Genomic DNA, 18,175 nt, shown 5'->3' on the forward strand with positions numbered 1-18,175 from the left:
AGATGGCGGAAGCAATCTGGTTTATAGATGAAAAGGATTGCTTCTGTAACAAGGGTGCTTTTTTCAATTGGACTGTTTTTCTTGAGAAAGAAAAGGGCAACTGATGAAGCTTCTTGGATGAGAAACGAAACGTCTTCTTCCTTCCTTCCTTTAAGAAAAAACAGTCCAGTTGCCCTTTGAAAAAGCACCTTTGAGACAGCTATGACCTGGATGACTTAGAATCTCCATAGACAGACTGCTTCTGTACTTTAAAATGCCATTTAGCTTTACTGCAATATCATCCGTGGTAAATTCAATTTTGTTTGGTTTTCATTCTACTGCTGTCACTATAAGTGTACAGAATTTTTCCTTCTGTGTTAAATGAAAAGACAGTTATGCTGACAAATATGTTACAGTATTGAGTGCAAATATCAGTTGCCATGAGACAAATTGTGCTAAGAGAAGAATGTTCTTTCTGTGTGATTTGTACTCAGTCCTCTATATAAATTTAAAAGACTGAACATCTGATGGTTTCAGCCAATGGGAAAATGTTTTAGAATACTGTGTAAGCATTTGTCTTTTACTGGACTTAAAATCCAATCTCAAGCTAGGTTATTTTCAATTACATTGACTAGACAAAAAGCTGATTAAATACTAATATTGGGATTTCCAACTGAATCCTAGTATTGTGTCATTCATGAGCTGAGAGCTGGTTTGGAGGACTATTGAAGTTGAAAGCGCATGTCAGAGGTCCTTGCCCCACCCCTGGCTCCAACAAGAAACAAGCCATTGAGTTCATAGGTGGTCGGTTTATTTACTGTATGCTCTGCCGTGTAGTATTCAAACAAACAGCAAACAAAGTCAGTGCTGGGAGCAACCGCCTCCCAGCACTCTAAATAGATGCCTTCCAGCCGGCCCCAGCCACCTAGCCAGCATCCGGCATGAGCGCCGGTATGGTGGCAAGGAAGCGAGGCAGGATTTCAGCTCCCCGCCATTTCTCCGTGCCAATCAGCTGTTCAGCAGGACGACCTCACAGCTGTGTTCCACAGGATCCCCCTTCCAGCATACAGGTATGAGGGAGGGAAAGGCTGTCACTGCTATCTCTGCTGCTGGTCCCATCCTCTGCCTCCGGACGCCTCCATCCGATGATCTTGTCTCCCCCTCCCCCCTCCCATTAGTAGCAAGCCCACAGGGGCTTGACAGTGCAACCCATGGAGAAAAAAAAAGCAGAAATCACTTCCAGATTAAAAAAAATATCAGTGAGAAGCACTGTGGTTTGGGACTAATGTAGGGTTGATCAGAATTCTGAGGAGGTAATCAAATGAAATCAGATCAGATCTGGTGTAGCAGATCTGAACAAATCAAACCTTCACTCAGTGTATTAGTATAAACTACAGTGATAATTAATCAAATATAAATAGGAGTAGCAAGTAGAGTTTTCATTTTTATCAAAATTAGTTCCTTTGATGCTAGAAGAGAATGTTGATCTTGACAAAATTGGTTTTAATTTTCATTTAATATTTATTTATTTAATATTTGTATTGGTTTACTTCACCTTAAACATGGAACTACGTTTTGCCATTCCTGAGCCTATATTGTTCTACTGTACAGTCTGATTTCCCACTGCCGTGTTTGAGTTATTTATTTATTTGATTTATATAGCTACCCACATTGCCCAGGCAGTCATCTCATGTCAGCATACTTCATTATTGAACAATAATAACTCAGCAATACACAGAATAAAACAAAAACCAGAACAGAGAGGTAGATAGGCATAAAGTGCCAGGAAATATCATCCAGCAGGTCATATCACCCCCAGATCCAATTCTTGAGAAAAAACGTCTTTAATGTCTTTTGAAAGATTAGCAGGGTTGGGGCCAGACAAATCCAAAGTTGTTGTTCCAGAGGACAGGAGCAGCAACAGAAAAGGCACATCTCATAGGTCCTACCTAAGTAATGGAACCCAGAGGAAAAATATTAACTATTGTGTAGTGTTGATGTAATAGCAAATCATCGATTGCCAGCAAAAATTGTAAACCATGTTCAGTGACATTTAGTAATGTTGCTAGTACTGCATGAGGAATATGAATTACAGATTATACCTGAATTAACGTAGTTTGATTCTTATGTTATTTTTGGTTTAGCACAGTGGGGGCTGCAATGTCATCACAAGGAGATCTGCAGAAGCTTGGAGAAATGTTACGATTTAAATCTTGAGTTAAGTCTTGGTGGTCTGTGGCCATGCTGAAAAGATATTTAAAGGGGATCTGTGATGAAGAAAAGGTTGAGAATCACTGTTTTAGCATATTATGCTAAGCCAAATATTAACACCGATTTTTAAACCCACATTTAACAAATACAATTAAAAGAACTTGATTTAATATGTTGAATTGGCATTTATTTGGTCATAGCTATCTTAGGTTCACTTCATTTCAGTGGGTGCATTGAGCCTGGAAAAGTCTTAAACTTTTCATTTTAATTGTAAAGTTACCAGAGTACGTCTTGAGAAAAGCAATTTTAATTTTGATATTTGAAAAATTGATTCTCTTAATCTATTCTTTAGCATATGTTACTGGAGACATTGTTACTAGTGTTACTACCCAATTAAGTACTTTCAAATTTTATTAATTTTGGTTTTATAAATTTATGGGTTTGACTTTTCAATTAGAATCTATGAGATGTTAAGGTTTATAAACGTTGACTGATCTCGCTCTTAATGTTTAGATTGCACAGGATGAAGTAGATAAAAAATAAAGTGGAATAAAAAATTAATTAGATAATTACGTATTTATCCTAATAATTCTGAAGAATTAGTTTATATGTGAGCATTTAAAGGATCTTTTGTTCATAATACTTTTTTTCTCTTTTAGATGGAAGTGGATTCAGCTATGGCCTCTATGAAACAAAATCCATTTGGTATTATATAAGCATGAAAATCTATTATTATGCACTGATGATAAGAGCTTAATCAAAAACTACAGGGTTTGAAAAGTTGATGTAGTTCTTTTGTTAAATATTACAGACATTTTGGACATCAACTTGCAAGTATTCATTTTGATTATTTTTAGTTGTGATAGTTTATATTAAAAATATGGAAGATGGGGAAATTGCATATGCGTAGTGCAATTATTGCTTCAGAATATGAGCCAAACCTAATATGGTTAAGCAACAGGAATTCTTTTCTTTATGCTCCCACTATATTTCCCAGATCTGCTCAAGATTATTTCCCAGTGTCCTGAGCGCACTGGGAAGATAGAAGTGAATATCCACATTGATATTGTAAATCCTAGAAACCCTAAACCTATTTGTAAATATGACATTTTTATAAATTAATTATGGGAGTAACATTGCTTACAGTTCAGTGAAACAATAATCATATGTGATGGTTCTAATTGGCCAAAATAATATAATATGGAAACAAAGCAAATGGGTTTGGTTCAGGATTTTAAGATGGATAGATGGATAACAATTCAGTTCATATTTCTTGTGTGCTGCAAAATATATTTGTGACTTCTTATTTTTATACTGATTTTTATTAAAATGTCCACTAACCCACGTTTTATTCAGTTGAAGCTAATTTTTATTTTATTTTTAAATTAAATCTTCCTACTAACTTTCACTTTCAGATTATTACAGGATTTTTGTCTCCCATCTTTCTTCTAACATATACCAGAGGGCACTTAAGTTATCTAGAAGGGAAGTGAGAACTTGTAGTAACAACTTGGAGTCATATGTTCTTATCATCAGAAAAAGGAATCATTTTTCTTCTTTATGGTTAATTGTAATTACTGATTTTGATTTGATCACAAACCTTGCTACAATGTGGTCATGAGTAGTCTATTAATTTTTATAAGAACACTTTAGCTTAAATTAATATTCATTATATAGTTGCATATTTTGTAATAAAGTTAGTTTGCATTACTATTATACATACCGTATTTTTCGGACCATAAGACGCACCTGACCATAAGACGCACCCAGTTTTTAGAGCAGGAAAACAAGAAAAAAAATATTCTGAACCAAATAGTACCAGTATACTAAAACAGGGCTTTTCAACCTTTTCATCCATTGTACCACTTTTAGGACAAGGCAATGTCACCCAGCAACGTGTCAAAAACCTGACACCCCCCCCTAAAAAAGAAAAAAAATGATAAAGTACAGGTAGTCCTCGACTTGCAATGATTCACTTAGTGACCGTTCAAAGTTACGACACTGAAAAAGTGACTTATGACCATTTTTCACACTTATGACCGTTGCAGCATCCCCAGGGTCATGTGATTTACATTCTGATGCTTGGCAATCGATTCATATTTATTTATTTATTTATTTATTTATTTATTTATTTATTTATTTATTTATTTATTTATTACATTTATATCCCGCCCTTCTCCGAAGACTCAGGGCGGCTTACAAGCTTAGCAGTACAAGCTTATGATGGTCACATTGTTCCAGGGTCATGTGATTGCCTTTTGCAACCTTCTGACAAGCAAAGTTAGTGGGGAAACCAGATTCACTTAACAATCATGTTACTAATTTAATTTCTCTCTCTCCTTCTCTTTCTCTCCCTCCCCCTCCCTCTTTCTTTCTCCTCTCCTTCTTTCTCTCTTTCCCTTTCCTTCTTTCCCTATTTTTCTCTTTCCCTCTATTTCTCCCTCTTTCTCTCTCTCCCTGTTTCCCTCCCTTTCTTTCTCCTTCTCCCTCTCTATTTTTCTCTTTCCCTCTATTTCTCCCTCTTCCTCTCTTTCCCTCCCTCTTTCTTTCTCCTTGTCTCTCTCTCCCTTTCTTTCTCTCCCTCTTTCCCTCTCCCTCTTTCTCTCTCTCCCTCTATTTCCCTCCCTTTCTTTCTGCTTCTCTCTCTCCCTCTTTCTCTCCCTCTCTATTTTTCTCTTTCCCTCTATTTCTCCTTCTTCCTCTGTTTCCCTCCCTTTCTTTCTCCTTCTCTCCCTCTTTCTCTCTCTCTATTTTTCTCTTTCTCCCTCCCTCTCTCTCTCCCTCCCTCTCCCTCCCTCTCCCATTGTCCCTTCCTTCTTTCCTTCCTTCCTTCTTTCTTCCTTCCCTCCCTCTTTGTCCTTCCCTCTCCGCGTTAGAGCAGTACCTATGGAGGCAGCCCTGCGGCCCGGCTTTCTCTTGCAGAAGGCAGGCTGAAACGGAGCATGGAATGCGAATCGGCCGATCTCGTGCTCCTGCATTCTCCTCCGCTCGGTTTCAGCTTCTCTTGCTACAAGAGAAAGCAGGCTGAAACGGAGTGAGGGAATCTCCCTTGCTTTGTTTCAGCCTGCTTTCTCTTGTAGCAAGAGAAGCTGAAACCGAGCGGAGGAGAATGCAGGAGCGCGAGATCGGCCGATTCGCATTCCTTGCTCCGTTTCAGCCTGCCTTCTGCAAGAGAAAGCCGGGCCTCAGGGAGATTGCAGGAGCCAATTGCAATCTCCCTTGCTTTCACTTGCGGAGGTTGGGGCTGGCCATACGGATCACCTTCGGACCATAAGACGCACCCTTGTTTTCCCCCCCACATTGGGGGGAAAAAAGTGCGTCTTATGGTCCGAAAAATACGGTAGGTGTCTGATAAATGGTATTCTCTAGCAAATATTAAACTTATTTTGAAAAAGGTACACATGGTCAATATAGTAGTACTTAAGTTTATCTATCTATCTATCTATCTATCTATCTATCTATCTATCTATCTATCTATCTACCTATCATCTATCTATATTACAATGAACTTCAGAGTCTCCTGAACTGCAAGATAGGCAGCAAATAAATTGAATAAATAAATAAAATAAAAAAAACTCATGTAGAAGATTACATAGACTGTACTATCATGCTTGAATTTTATCTGTTGGAAGAATAATTATTTACTTCTATTGATACATGACTAATCCTATTTTTTTTAGGATTATCACTTGAAGAATTTGTAAATCTTATGATTACAAAGAAAGTTGCACACTTTTACCATAGTGAAATAAGACAGATATTCATGTCTTTTGACAGACAATGTAAGTTTTCCCATAGTGTGAAATAACTTTATTTGAATATTTTATTGATAAAATGTTTTGTTATTATGTTTTAATTATATCCTTTTTTCTGGCCAGCTTGGGGCAGCATAAAAATCTTTCTCTTCCTGTCATCAATATCATTACAGGGAAATTATTTAAGGCAAATTTAATTCTGGACTTGTTTGGGTGGGATTTGAAGCACTTAATAGGTAATCCATTCGGAGTTACAATGCAGGGAACAAGGGCGATTTATGACAGGTCCTCATATTTGCAGCAGTCACAACAGCCCCTTGGTTACCTGATTCTGATTTGGGCACTGGGTAAGTGGTTTGCAATTATAACATCACTGCATACCACAGTCACAAGATCATCATTTGCAACCTTCACTGCCTTCTGACATGTAAAGTCAATGAAGAAATTGGTAAGAGGTCGCAAATGGTGATGCAGTGATCGCACGGGATTTGCCTAACAATAGCTACTGAGACTACTACAACTGCTGTTATGTTGGCATGACTTTACAACCCCAGTGCTTAGCTACAATTGCCACCTTTAAGCAAGGACTACTTGTACTATCTTGTGGACAGATTGGACATAATTCTCCCAAGTCTGATTTTTTTGAACTCTACATTTGCCTTTAGTTAATGAACCAGATGCTTCAGAGTTTACCAAGGTTAGAAATAATATTATCCAATTAAAATGTAAAATCAGAAGGAGTGTGACAGCACCTTTTCTTGATTAACACATTTCATTAAAAGGCACAAGCTTACATTATCTTTTCCAAAACATTGTGAAGCTCTTCATTTCTGTGGATCAACAGTTTAAGTTTTCAGTCTTGGTTTGTGAATGTACGTCTAAGTATAAGCATCTTTCAAGCTGTATCCCCTTTTCTGTTTTATTTTTCAACAAGGTAAAGGGTTTTTATCTTTTGAAGATTTCAAAAAAGCTTTCAATATTGTTGCGCCAAAGTTACCAGAAAGGATCATTGTTGAAGCATTCAGGTAGGATGAATTGAATTATTTGAGATGCTCTGAAAAAATGCATGGTTTGGTCTGGTCTATTGCAGGCATTGTACAGTACCTTACAAAATAGTCAGCTCTCTGTATTCTGTCCCTGCTGTCTTCCCCAGCATGCACTAATTAGTTATACTTGCTTGTACTTTGCCCTCCTTCCTTATTTTCTCTATTACCCTATTACAGATAGTTTCCAAAGAGATCAAGAAGATGGTGGGTGCAAGAAGGGCAGTCAAGTTATTTGGCAAAGGGTAATGGGTGGGTAGGGGACTTTGAGAATGCTGCAGAAGATGTCTGACAAGCTGTTGCTGCAGTAACTTCAAAATCCATACAATCCTTTCGACAACATTTCATATACTTCCTCTCTCCTGATAGATAATCTTTTTGCAGATTTTATTCCACCCTCATTTAAAAACACAAAAAGTTATGGCTGGAGTTAGGCATCTGTTTTTCTTGTATTGTATAGGAGGAGCGAGAAGGGAGGAATTCCTTTTTTTAAATTCATTCTTCAGAATTCAAATGAGTTGGGCAGTTCGCCAGACACACACATGGCAGAGTTGGCTACTTAGAAGCTAATGGTTCAATTATAAAATTATTCAGTGGCCTTTCTACAGCCTTACTATTTGAAATTCTCTATTTCAGTTTTATGTAATCTGTAGCATGTTTTGTTAAATCACAGCGTTTCTTTAAGCAACTTTCTGGAAACAATTATTTGTTTAATTTCATTCAAGAACAGCGGGGTTCTAGATGATGTGTATAGGTAAACATAAGTTTTAATATGTACATTAATCTTAACAGTGCATGTGGAACAGCAAAATTGACTTAAATTGACAATATATCTTCTAAGCCATTTGGTGGTGCTAAATAGCTTTTTAAAGAGAATCAGTGAAATAAATGTAAATTATTTCACAATGCAGTACTTAGATTTTTTTCTTGGGTATGATGCTGCTTTTTAAAATAAATTCTTAATTTTTTTCATATTAACAGTGATATTAACAACAACAACGTATATAATACATCTTGTGAGAAGTGAATCTTTTATTTTCCATAGATCATCAAATATATTTAATAATTATAAAAATGTCAATTCACTTCAGATTTCTTTTAGTCTACCTCTTGAGGATGAGAATCCTCAAGGAGAAAACAACTAAAGAAGCTTAGGAAATTTTGAAAAGTGAGATTATAAAAGCCCAGTCTAGCACAATACCAATAAAGAAGAAAAATAATTGCTCTCAAAAGAAACCAGCATGGTTGCATAAAGAACTCTCTGATAAATTGAAAAACAAAAATGACAAGTATAAAAAATGGAAAGAGGGGCACAAAACTAAGGCAGAATATCAACAAATAGCCCAATCCTGCAAAGATGAAGTGAGGAAAGCTAAGGCTCAAAATGAACTAAGGCTTGAGACAAAAGTAAAAAATAAAAAATAAAAATTCAGCATGTAAACAACAAGAAAAAAGTTAAGGAAATGATAGGTCCACTAGTGGGAGAAAGTGGCAAGAATGTGACAAGCAACAGGGAGAAAGCAGAACTACTTAACTCATTTTTTGCATCTGTCTTTACACAAAGGGAAAAAACCAGTCCAACCTATCAAAAACAGTACCATAAAAACAGATTAGAAACACGTTAAAATAGGCAAGAAAATGGTAAGTGGGCACCTGACCACCGTAGACGAGTTCAAATGACTAGGACCAGATGGATTACACCCCAAGGTTCTGAAGGAACTGGCAGATGTGATCTCAGAACCACTGAACTATAACTTTCAAAGATCTTGGAGCACTGGGGAACTACCAGAGTAGTGGAAAAGAGTACTTCAAAAAAGGAAAAGATTCAGAAAACTACAGACCTATCAGCCTGACCTCAATACCTGGGAACATTCTAGAGAAGATAAGCAACAAATCAGTGAACACCTAGGGGCAAACAAAGTCATTACCAAAAGCCAACATGGGTTTGTCAAAAGCAGATCATTCCAGACAAATCTTATTGCATTCTTTGACAAAGTGACAAAATTAATGGACCAGAGGAATGCTGTGGATATAATTTACTTGGACTTCAGTAAGGCATTTGATAAAGTAGACCACAAACTACTACTAGATAAGATAAAAAATGTGGGTTAGAGAGCATCACCACCAGATGGATTTGTAGCTGGCTGACCAACTACATGGAGGAAAGTATGCAGTGGGGTACCCCAAGGGTCTGTTTTAGGCCCAATACTCTTCAACATCTTCAATGATTTGGATGAGAGGATAGATGGGGAACTCATCAGATTTGCAGATGACACCAAGCTGGCAGGAATAGCCAACACTCTAGAAGATAGGCTTAAGATACAGGAGGAGCTTGATAGACTTGAACATGAAATGAATGAATGAAATTCAGTAGTGAAAAAAGTAAGGTTCTACATTTAGGCCAGAAAAACCAGATGCACAGGTATAGTATAGATAGTACCTGCTCAATAGTAGTAACTGTGAGAGGGATCTTGGAGTCCTAGTGGACAGTCATTTAAATATGAGACAGCAGTGGGCTGTAGTTGCTAAAAAAACAACATAGTTGTAGGCTGCATTAACAGAGGGATAGAATCAAGATCATGTGAAGTGTTAATACCACTTTATAATGCCTTGGTAAGGCTGCACTAGGAATACTGCATCCAGTATTGGTCACTATGATGTTAAAAAGATGTTGAGACTCTAGAAAGAGTGCAGAGAAGAGCAACAAAGATAACCAGGGGACTGGAGGCTAAAACATATAAGGTATAGTTGCTGGAATTCGGTATGTCAGGTTTCATGAAAAGAAGAATGAGGGGTGACACAATAGCAGTGTTCCAATATCTCAGGGGCTGCCACAAAGAAGAGGGAGTCAAGCTATTCTCCAAAGCACCTGAAAGCAGGACAAGAAGCAATGGATAGAAACTAATCAAGGAGAGAAGCAACCTAGAACTAAGGAGAAGTTTCCTGACAGTGACAGCAATTAATAAGTGGAACAACTTGCCTCCAGAAGTTGTGAATGCTCCAACACTGGAAGTTTTAAAGAAGAGATTGGACAACCATTTGTCTGAAATGGTATAGGGGTTCCTGCCTAAGCAGGGGGTTGGACTAGGAGACCTCCAAGGTCCCTTCCAACTCTTCTATTCTATTCTATTCTATTCTATTCTATTCTATTCTATTCTATTCTATTCTATTCTATTCTATTCTATTCTATTCTATTCTATTCTATTCTATTCTATTCTATTCTATTCTATTCTATTTAGGTTCTAAACATATATCAAAACTGTCACTACAAAATAAAGCAAAAACCACAGCACTGGAATGGTACACAAATACCAAACTCTAACTTTCTTTAACTGACAGAGTTCATAACATACTTTGGTGTTTCAGTACCTGCTTGCTGGTCTCAAATAGTCATAATGACTTTGCAAACAAAAGATTCTAGTCATCTAGTGATCTGTTCATGTATTATTTCTTCTGTGAGGAATAACTGAGGCGGGTCTTACAAGCATGGAAATTTTGCATTGTTCTAGCAAAATCCACAGTTCCTGCAGGTTTCAATATACACTCCTATTCACATTTGTATCCATATAATCAGTTTATTACAAATAGCATTATGAACTCAAATGTACCTTTGATCTGTGTTCATGGCTTTTGAGCTATTTGAATTCATGGAATTCACTTGATGGATCATACCTTGACTGCTATTTTGTCTAAATGGAAATTAATTTGTGTATATTTCCAAGAAGTTGTGATGCGCTTTCCTCACCTCTGGTCCAAGAAATAAGGATAGTTCCTACCATAGCCATAAAATTTTCCAGTGGATAAGAAATAGGCTGCAATAAGTTGTATCTCTCCAAGCTATTTACAGGTAGTCCTTATTACTGACTGCTCATTCAGTGATCATTCAAAGTCACTGTGGCACTAAAAAGGCTGGTCTTCAAGCTTGTGGCTCTTGCAGTGTCTCTGCGGTCATGTCGTCATGATTTGGGTGTTTGGCAACAGGGATGCATTTACAATAATCACAACATCTTGTGCTCACCTTTTTCATGAGGCAACTGGACTTTCTTGTTGTTCTTTGAAGACATTTCGCTTCTCATCCAAGAAGCTTCTTCAGCTCTGACTGGATGGTGGGGAATGGACGGAATTCCATTCCTCACCATCCAGTCAGAACTGAAGAAGCTTCTTGGATGAGAAGTGAAATGTTTTCAAAGAAAAACATTCTGCTCATTTGTTTCCTTGTTCTCAGGTAGATACAATAGCACTGGCTTCTGCCCCTCTTCTGCTCAATGGCAGATATGCCTATGCGTCTTCTAAATAGTGATTCTCAACCTTTTCTTCACCATGGATCTCCTTTAAATACCTTTTGTGGCCATGGACCATGGCCATGGACCATCAAGACTTAACTCAAGATTTAAACCATAACATTTATTCAGACCTTTGCAGACACCCCCCCCCTGTGAAAACATCACGGCCTCCCAGGGGTCCACAGACCACAGGTTGAGAACCACTGTCCTTTACAGCTCAACAAAATTATATGTATTGCAAACTAGGAAGAACTCTTTCTCCTATACATCAAAGATTTCTTCCACTGTTATCACATCGAATGAGCTAGCCTAAGCAATTCCATCCTAAATATAGCAGCAAGGTATGTGTACTTACTTGGAAAAAGAAACCATTACACTCAATAGGAATTTGTGTGGAGTAAGCATCCATAGTTTTATGTGTTCAGCTATTTCATCCTTCAGTTCATCTCTTTTTCTTTTTTCCAAATTCAGCTTCCTTTTTATAACAACTCATTACATTCTTTTCTTTACTTTCTTCTTTTAATAAAAAATAGTGTGTATGTATGTATATATAAATGTTTGTATGTGTACTGTGTGTATTGTGTGCGTGTGTGTGTATACACACATATATGTATATAAGGGGAAATAGTTTATATGAATATGCTGAGCAGTGAATAATTTTTACATATGATAGGCAATTAATTTAAATATTGTCTGCCAATATTTTACAAAAAATTAACATATTTAAATTAACATTATTATTTCCCTGGTCTTTCCTTTTTTCGGAGAGCTCTCTTGCATGTGTGTCTGGGTGACAGACAGATACACACAAATATATGAGTATGTTTCCTGTAGATACTTATTGGGGCAATGGGGGGAATCTCTAGGATTGATTTCAGCTGGAAGATGGCAATATTAAATTGACAAAATAGGAAAACTGAGCATTATGCTTATGTGTATATCAATAATTTACTTGGACTTCAGTAAGACATTTGATAAAGTAGATCACAAACTACTACTTATAAGATAGAAAAATGTGGGTTAGACAGCATCACCACCAGATGGATTCGTAGCTGGCTGACAGGCCGTAAACAGCGTGTGGTCCTCAATGGAACCGCATCTACATGGAGGGAAGTGTGTAGTGGGGTGCCCCAGGGCTCTGTTCTGGGCCCAGTGCTCTTCAACATCTTCATCAATGATTTGGACGAGGGGATAGGTGGGGAACTCATCAAATTTGCAGATGACACCAGGCTGGCAGGAATAGCCAACACTCCAGAAGACAAGCTTAAGATACAGGAGGATCTGGACAGACTTGAACACTGGGTGCTATCTAACAAAATGAAATTCAATAGTGAGAAAAGTAAGGTTCTACATTTAGGCAAGAAAAACTAAATGTTCAGGTATAGTATAGGGGGTACCTTGCTCAATAGTAGTAACTATGAGAGGGATCTCAGAGTCCTAGTGGACAATCACTTAAATATGAGCCAGCAGTGTGCTGCAGCTGCCAAAAAAAACCAACACAGTGCTAGGCTGTATTAACAGGGATAGAATTAAGATCAAGTGAAGTATTAATACCACTTTACAATGCCTTGGTAAGGCCACACTTGGAATACTGCATCCAGTTCTGGTCACCATGATGTAAAAAAGACGTTGAGACTCTAGAAAGAATACAGAGAAGAGCAACAAAGATGATTAGAGGTGTGGAGGCTAAAACATATAAGGAACGGCTGCTGGAATTGGGTATGTCTAGTTTAATGAAGAGAAGGACGAGGGGTGACATGATAGCAGTGTTCCAATATCTCAGGGGCGGCCACAAAGAAGAGGGAGGCAAACTACCGGTATTCTCCAAACCACCAGAAGGCAGGACAAGAAGCAATGGATGGAAACTAACCAAAGAGAGAAGCAACCTAGAACTAAGGAGAAACTTCCTGACAGTTAGAACAATTAATTAGTGGAACAACCTGCCTCCAGAAGCTATGAATGCTCCAACGCTGGAAGTTTTTAAGAAGAGACTGAGCAGGGGGTTGGATTAGATAACCTCCAAGGTCCCTTCCAACTTTACTATTATGATTATGATTACGTATAGCTGGTTACTCAAAAGGAAAAATTGAGTTTAAGAAAATCTTTCTTAAAACCCAGGGTCTACAGCAGTGGTGGCGAACCTTTTAGAGACTGAGTGCCCAAACTGCAACCCAAAACCCATTTATTCATTGCCGGGTGCCGGGTGGGCGAGCAGATGAGGCGGTTCCAGACCCCTGGCTTCCCCTCCACCTTCTCCTGCTTCCCTGCATGGTTGACCAGTCGGAACAGCAGAAGCCATCCCCATCATATCCGTCGAGTGGATGCGCCCAGGCCGGGCAAGGGCTTTCTTCCGGCTGTCCTGGAGCCCTTTCTGCCCGTGCTGATGGGGCTTTGTGTCCAGTCCGCCATTATGCCGGACAGCCAGCATGCTGCTCACTGGCCTTTGTGTGCAGGAACTGATAGCGTCAGGGAGCAGATCCAGAAGCGAAGCTTTGCCGACCATCCTCGCACTGGTGGGGGCGGTAGTGGGGGAAGGCAGGATCTGGCATGCGGCCACCCTTTGCCGCTGCTGCTGTACATTGTCCCATGTGCGCCTCCGAGCCATGCATGTGGGACAATGTGGGGTGGCAACGGGGAGGAGAGGGCGTGTGCCACAGTCACCTTCCCCCGCTGCTGCCCCCCCAGCATGAGAATGGCGGCATAGCTTCACTTCCAGATCTGCGGCCAGCCGGGCTTGGCGATGCAGGCATCACCACAACCACCTCCTGCTTCCCTGTGTGGTTGGCCGGTCAACAGGCCCAGAGCAGGAGGAGGAGCAACAGCCACAGCCCCCGTCAGAACCACCGTGTAGACAGGGCCTGCACCAGGTGAGGGCTCCTTTCTGGCTGTCCCGGGGCTGTCTCTTCCCACGCCGATGGGGCTGCACTGTGGAAGGGAGATGGTGGCTCTGATTCCCCCCTGCCGATCCCCCCCAGCCCCCTGCCCGGTGCCTTTTCTATGCAATCCTACATGATGCAGTGTGGATGAGATGCTCGGCCGGCAGGGGGGCGGCTTTCCTCTGCGGAGGTGTCCCAGCTCTTCCCCCCACAGACCCCCTCGCCTTCCCCCAGCTGGGACCTGATGACCCCCACCCTCTTGCCCCCTCCCCAGTTGACCCCCTGAGCAGCCCAGCCCAACCAAGACAGAGGGAAAGCAAGGCAGAGAACTGGTTGTTAAAATGATTGTAAACCCCCCACTGGTCTCCTGCCCAAACTGCTCCTTTTATAGGTTCCCTGACCCCGCCCAGCTCTTGCAGCTGTTCCTGGACTGCGCATGCGCGGGGAGGGGGAGGAGCCTGGCAATTTATTTATTTATTTATTATTTATTTATTAATTTAATTTATATACCGCCCTTCTCTCAAGAGACTCAGGGCGGTGAACAGGGAAATACATAAAAATTAGATATGGCGTGCATGCCCACAAGAACAGCTCTCCATGCCGCCTGTGGCATGTGTGCCATAGGTTCGCCACCCCTGGTCTACAGTATTGTCTGGGATGCTATGCTTCCTCTCCATGACCGGTTTCCTTTGTTACCTTCTGGGAGGAAGCTTCACAGTATCTGAAGCAAAACAACTAGATTCTGTAATAATATTCTCTGTGTGTGTGTATACATACACACCACACACACACACACACATGCACATGCACATGTATGTATATATGTATGTGTGTATATGTATGTGTGCATATGTGTGTATATATGTGTGTGTGTGTGTGTGTGTGTGTTTGTATGTATGTATGTATATTGGGAAGCACATTCTTATAGTCTCTGTGAGGCCAGTAGTTTGGCTAATGAGCGTGTAACAGGTCTATTCCGCTTCTGTTACACGCTCATTAGCCAAACTACTGGCCTCACAGAGACTATAAGAACATGCTTCCCAATCCTAGTTTATACTCTGATGATGTCAGCAGGCGCTGACGAAAGCTCAGTTTTTTTCTGGTTTTAAATATGTACATAACAGAGACTCATATTTTTAGGACTATTATATACATATACATACATACATGCATGCATACACACATGCACACACACATGCATACACATGTGTGTTTATACATTTGTGTGTTTGTGTGTGTGTGTGTGTGTATTTTTTAATTCATTAAAGTAAACTTTTGTCTTGGCATTCATGATGGATAATGAGCTTGCAGTGATGATGTTATTTAGTTTGGGTAATGAAGTATCTGCAAGAAAACAACCAAGCTCGGAGAGCACCAAGGACCCCTTATTAATGAACTTCTCTTCTTCAAAAACTATGTTCTTGGGTACTTTGTAAGAGCCTAAGCCTCACCACATAGCAATTCCTACGTCTGCTGCGTATTCCATGAAGCAAATGCAGATTGTTAGCTATTGCTGCTTTTGTGGGGATTTTTGATCAGGATATGCAAGATAATATTTGAACAGAAGCTATTTTGTTTCTCATTTTAAGTTGACATGCTTAGATGAATAGGATCACACAATGGAGGCACATTGTCTTCATCTGTTCCTGTTCAAAATTATCTCAAATTATATAAAAATATGAAAATAATTAGATTTTGTGGGGATACCCTCAACCAAGATCTTGTGCTGTCTATGAAATGTTTATTTAGACATATACTGCAGAGTGAATATGAAACATTAATCTTCCTATGGCTAGTTGCCATGGAAACATGGTATACAGTGCAATTCATTCCAGTTTGGTGATTTCTGCAGTAGCTTTTCGATGATTTTCTTTCTTAAGCAATATTCACATAGCTTAATCTTTGCAAAATAATCTCTAATGGCTTACATATTTTACCTATGTGCTAATTTATCCCTTATTAATTTAATGTGAGTTTTAAAGTATTTCATAATTCTTACATTTTGTGCTTATTCTGTAGAATTGAAATGTATTTTACTAGGCCAAAGTTCATCTGTGTCCCAAATAAATAAGATATTCTCATTCCTTACTATGAAAAGAATTATTTGTTGCTGCAGAATGGTAGCTCACATTAATTTTTAGAATTCCAGGGAAAAAGACTTCCTCTTTCCCTATTTCTGTAAGGAAGTATATCAGACATGAAGCTGGGAAACAGGGATGTTTCTTCTGCTTTTTTTCTGGAAACAAATATAAGGGGGGGGAATTAAATATATCCAGTCAATTTTCAAACCGTTTATTGATTTTGTTTAATTTTGTTATTGCACTGTGCACTGTGCATTCAGTGCAAACTGCAATGTGTGTTATTTATTCACACCATTAGAATGTTTGGAATCTTGTAAAATATTAAATATGATTTTAGTCATCTACCATTTACATTAATTGAATTTCCTTTTAGTTATTTTAAAACTTTATTTTGGTGTTCCTTTATGTTTCCAAATTTTTGAGTCAAAAGTAGATCTGCTGTCTTCTGTATAAACAGTCAAAAGCAGATAAGCTTCTCCCCCCCATACACCAAAATTAGGTATTGAATCTTTTGTCCTTTGGTGTATATGACTGAAATGCATCTTAGTTTTTCAGTAGGCAGTGGTACTGCATTGCATGTCCTCCTCTGTATCAGAACGATTGTGGCCTAATAGTCTAGAAAAAAGCCTTCCTATTACAAGTTGCCTAGGGTTTATCTTTTATTCAAAATAAAAGAGCATTTTAAAGTTCGAGTTCATTGAAAAGGACAAAATGTAAAGAATAACAAATAAAAATCAGAACCATTCAACTCCCATTTGTCCTATTTTGTTCCAACAAGAAGGCACTGTTACACATAACTGCAAAGAATTTGAGATTGATAAAACATGGTCAGGGACTGCCTGTATATTTTGAATGGATTGATTGATTGATTGTGCCACCAAATCAGTGTTGACTCTGACCACAATAGATAAACTTTCTTTATGACTCTGTACCTAATAATTGTTCTTAAGGTCTTCCAATTATTCACATATCACAGCTGCAACGGAGTAATCCGTCTGCTGATCGACTTCTTTTCTTCCTCCTTTCCCATCATTATAGAGTTTTCTAGAGTCCTAGAAATTTGTATAATTTCATAATTTGTCTCCATTGCCATGTTTTGGTTGGCTACTCCTTACAGTTAGCAATCTTGGCTTTTGACTTTTCTATCCTTATTTTTCTTTTTTCATTGTATTTTTACTAATGTTTCATCAGTGGAGTACGCCAAACATATTGGTATTTGTTTATTGCACAGGTGTCAAACTCACTATGCCATGTGACATGTCGCGATGTATCGCGGCTCTTTTTGCATTGCCGGCAATGGGGTTGGCGCGGCTTCGGTATGATGAAACCGGCCCACAGGCTGGCAGTTTGACACCCCTGGTTTATTGTGTGGGAATGGTGCTATTTTCATTCCAAAATTTATACTTGGAGAATAGAGAAGAAATGTTTTATTAGTAAATGTTAATGTTAAAAGTAAAGGTGTGAAGTCAAGGTCAGCATTAAGCTGAGGTGTGCGAGAAATTGCTTTTGATATTAATCTATGTAGGTGTGTTTTGTTGTTGTTATAGTTTGAAAAACAAAGACCGCAGGTAGTTTCATTAGCTCACTAGTTTATAAGGATGAGAATTTATGAACAAATGAATATTTGGACTGGCCAATTTAATGGACAAGTTCTGTCTTCTTTAAACCAGTTTGATCAGTGAAGTTGCAGAGTGTGTATTTATTTCCAAAGGACTTTTCTGAGGGAAGCAATTGCTAAAATCAGGGAGATGGTATTACAGATGCTCAGCAGTTACCTCAAAAGGGTATAATCCAGAAGAGCTACATTATACAGCAAGTATGGAGTATATACAAGAACAAACATTTTGGACAACGCCTTAAATGTCAAGCTAAACAATCAGTTGTCAAAAGTATGTGATGGCTGAGTTGCACTGCAAGCCAAGCTTTTGTCCAGTTAATAAAACACTT

General features: G+C 38.8%; 1 protein-coding gene across 5 annotated transcripts in view; it reads left to right on the forward strand.

The window, feature by feature from the left end:
- Positions 1-18,175, forward strand: part of EFCAB11 (EF-hand calcium binding domain 11) — a 49,492-nt gene that overhangs the window by 6,210 nt on the left and 25,107 nt on the right. For all 5 annotated transcript variants that reach the window (XM_081313673.1, XM_081313671.1, XM_081313674.1 and 2 more), the window contains 3 exons: positions 2,850-2,895; positions 5,871-5,972; positions 6,880-6,970. In XM_081313673.1, coding sequence (XP_081169799.1) covers positions 2,850-2,895; positions 5,871-5,972; positions 6,880-6,970 — 239 coding nt within the window. The remainder of the gene's footprint in view (positions 1-2,849; positions 2,896-5,870; positions 5,973-6,879; positions 6,971-18,175) is intronic.

Source organism: Vipera berus (genome assembly GCF_964194415.1).
Source record: "Vipera berus genome assembly, chromosome: 1".
NCBI classification, from domain to species: domain Eukaryota; kingdom Metazoa; phylum Chordata; class Lepidosauria; order Squamata; family Viperidae; genus Vipera; species Vipera berus.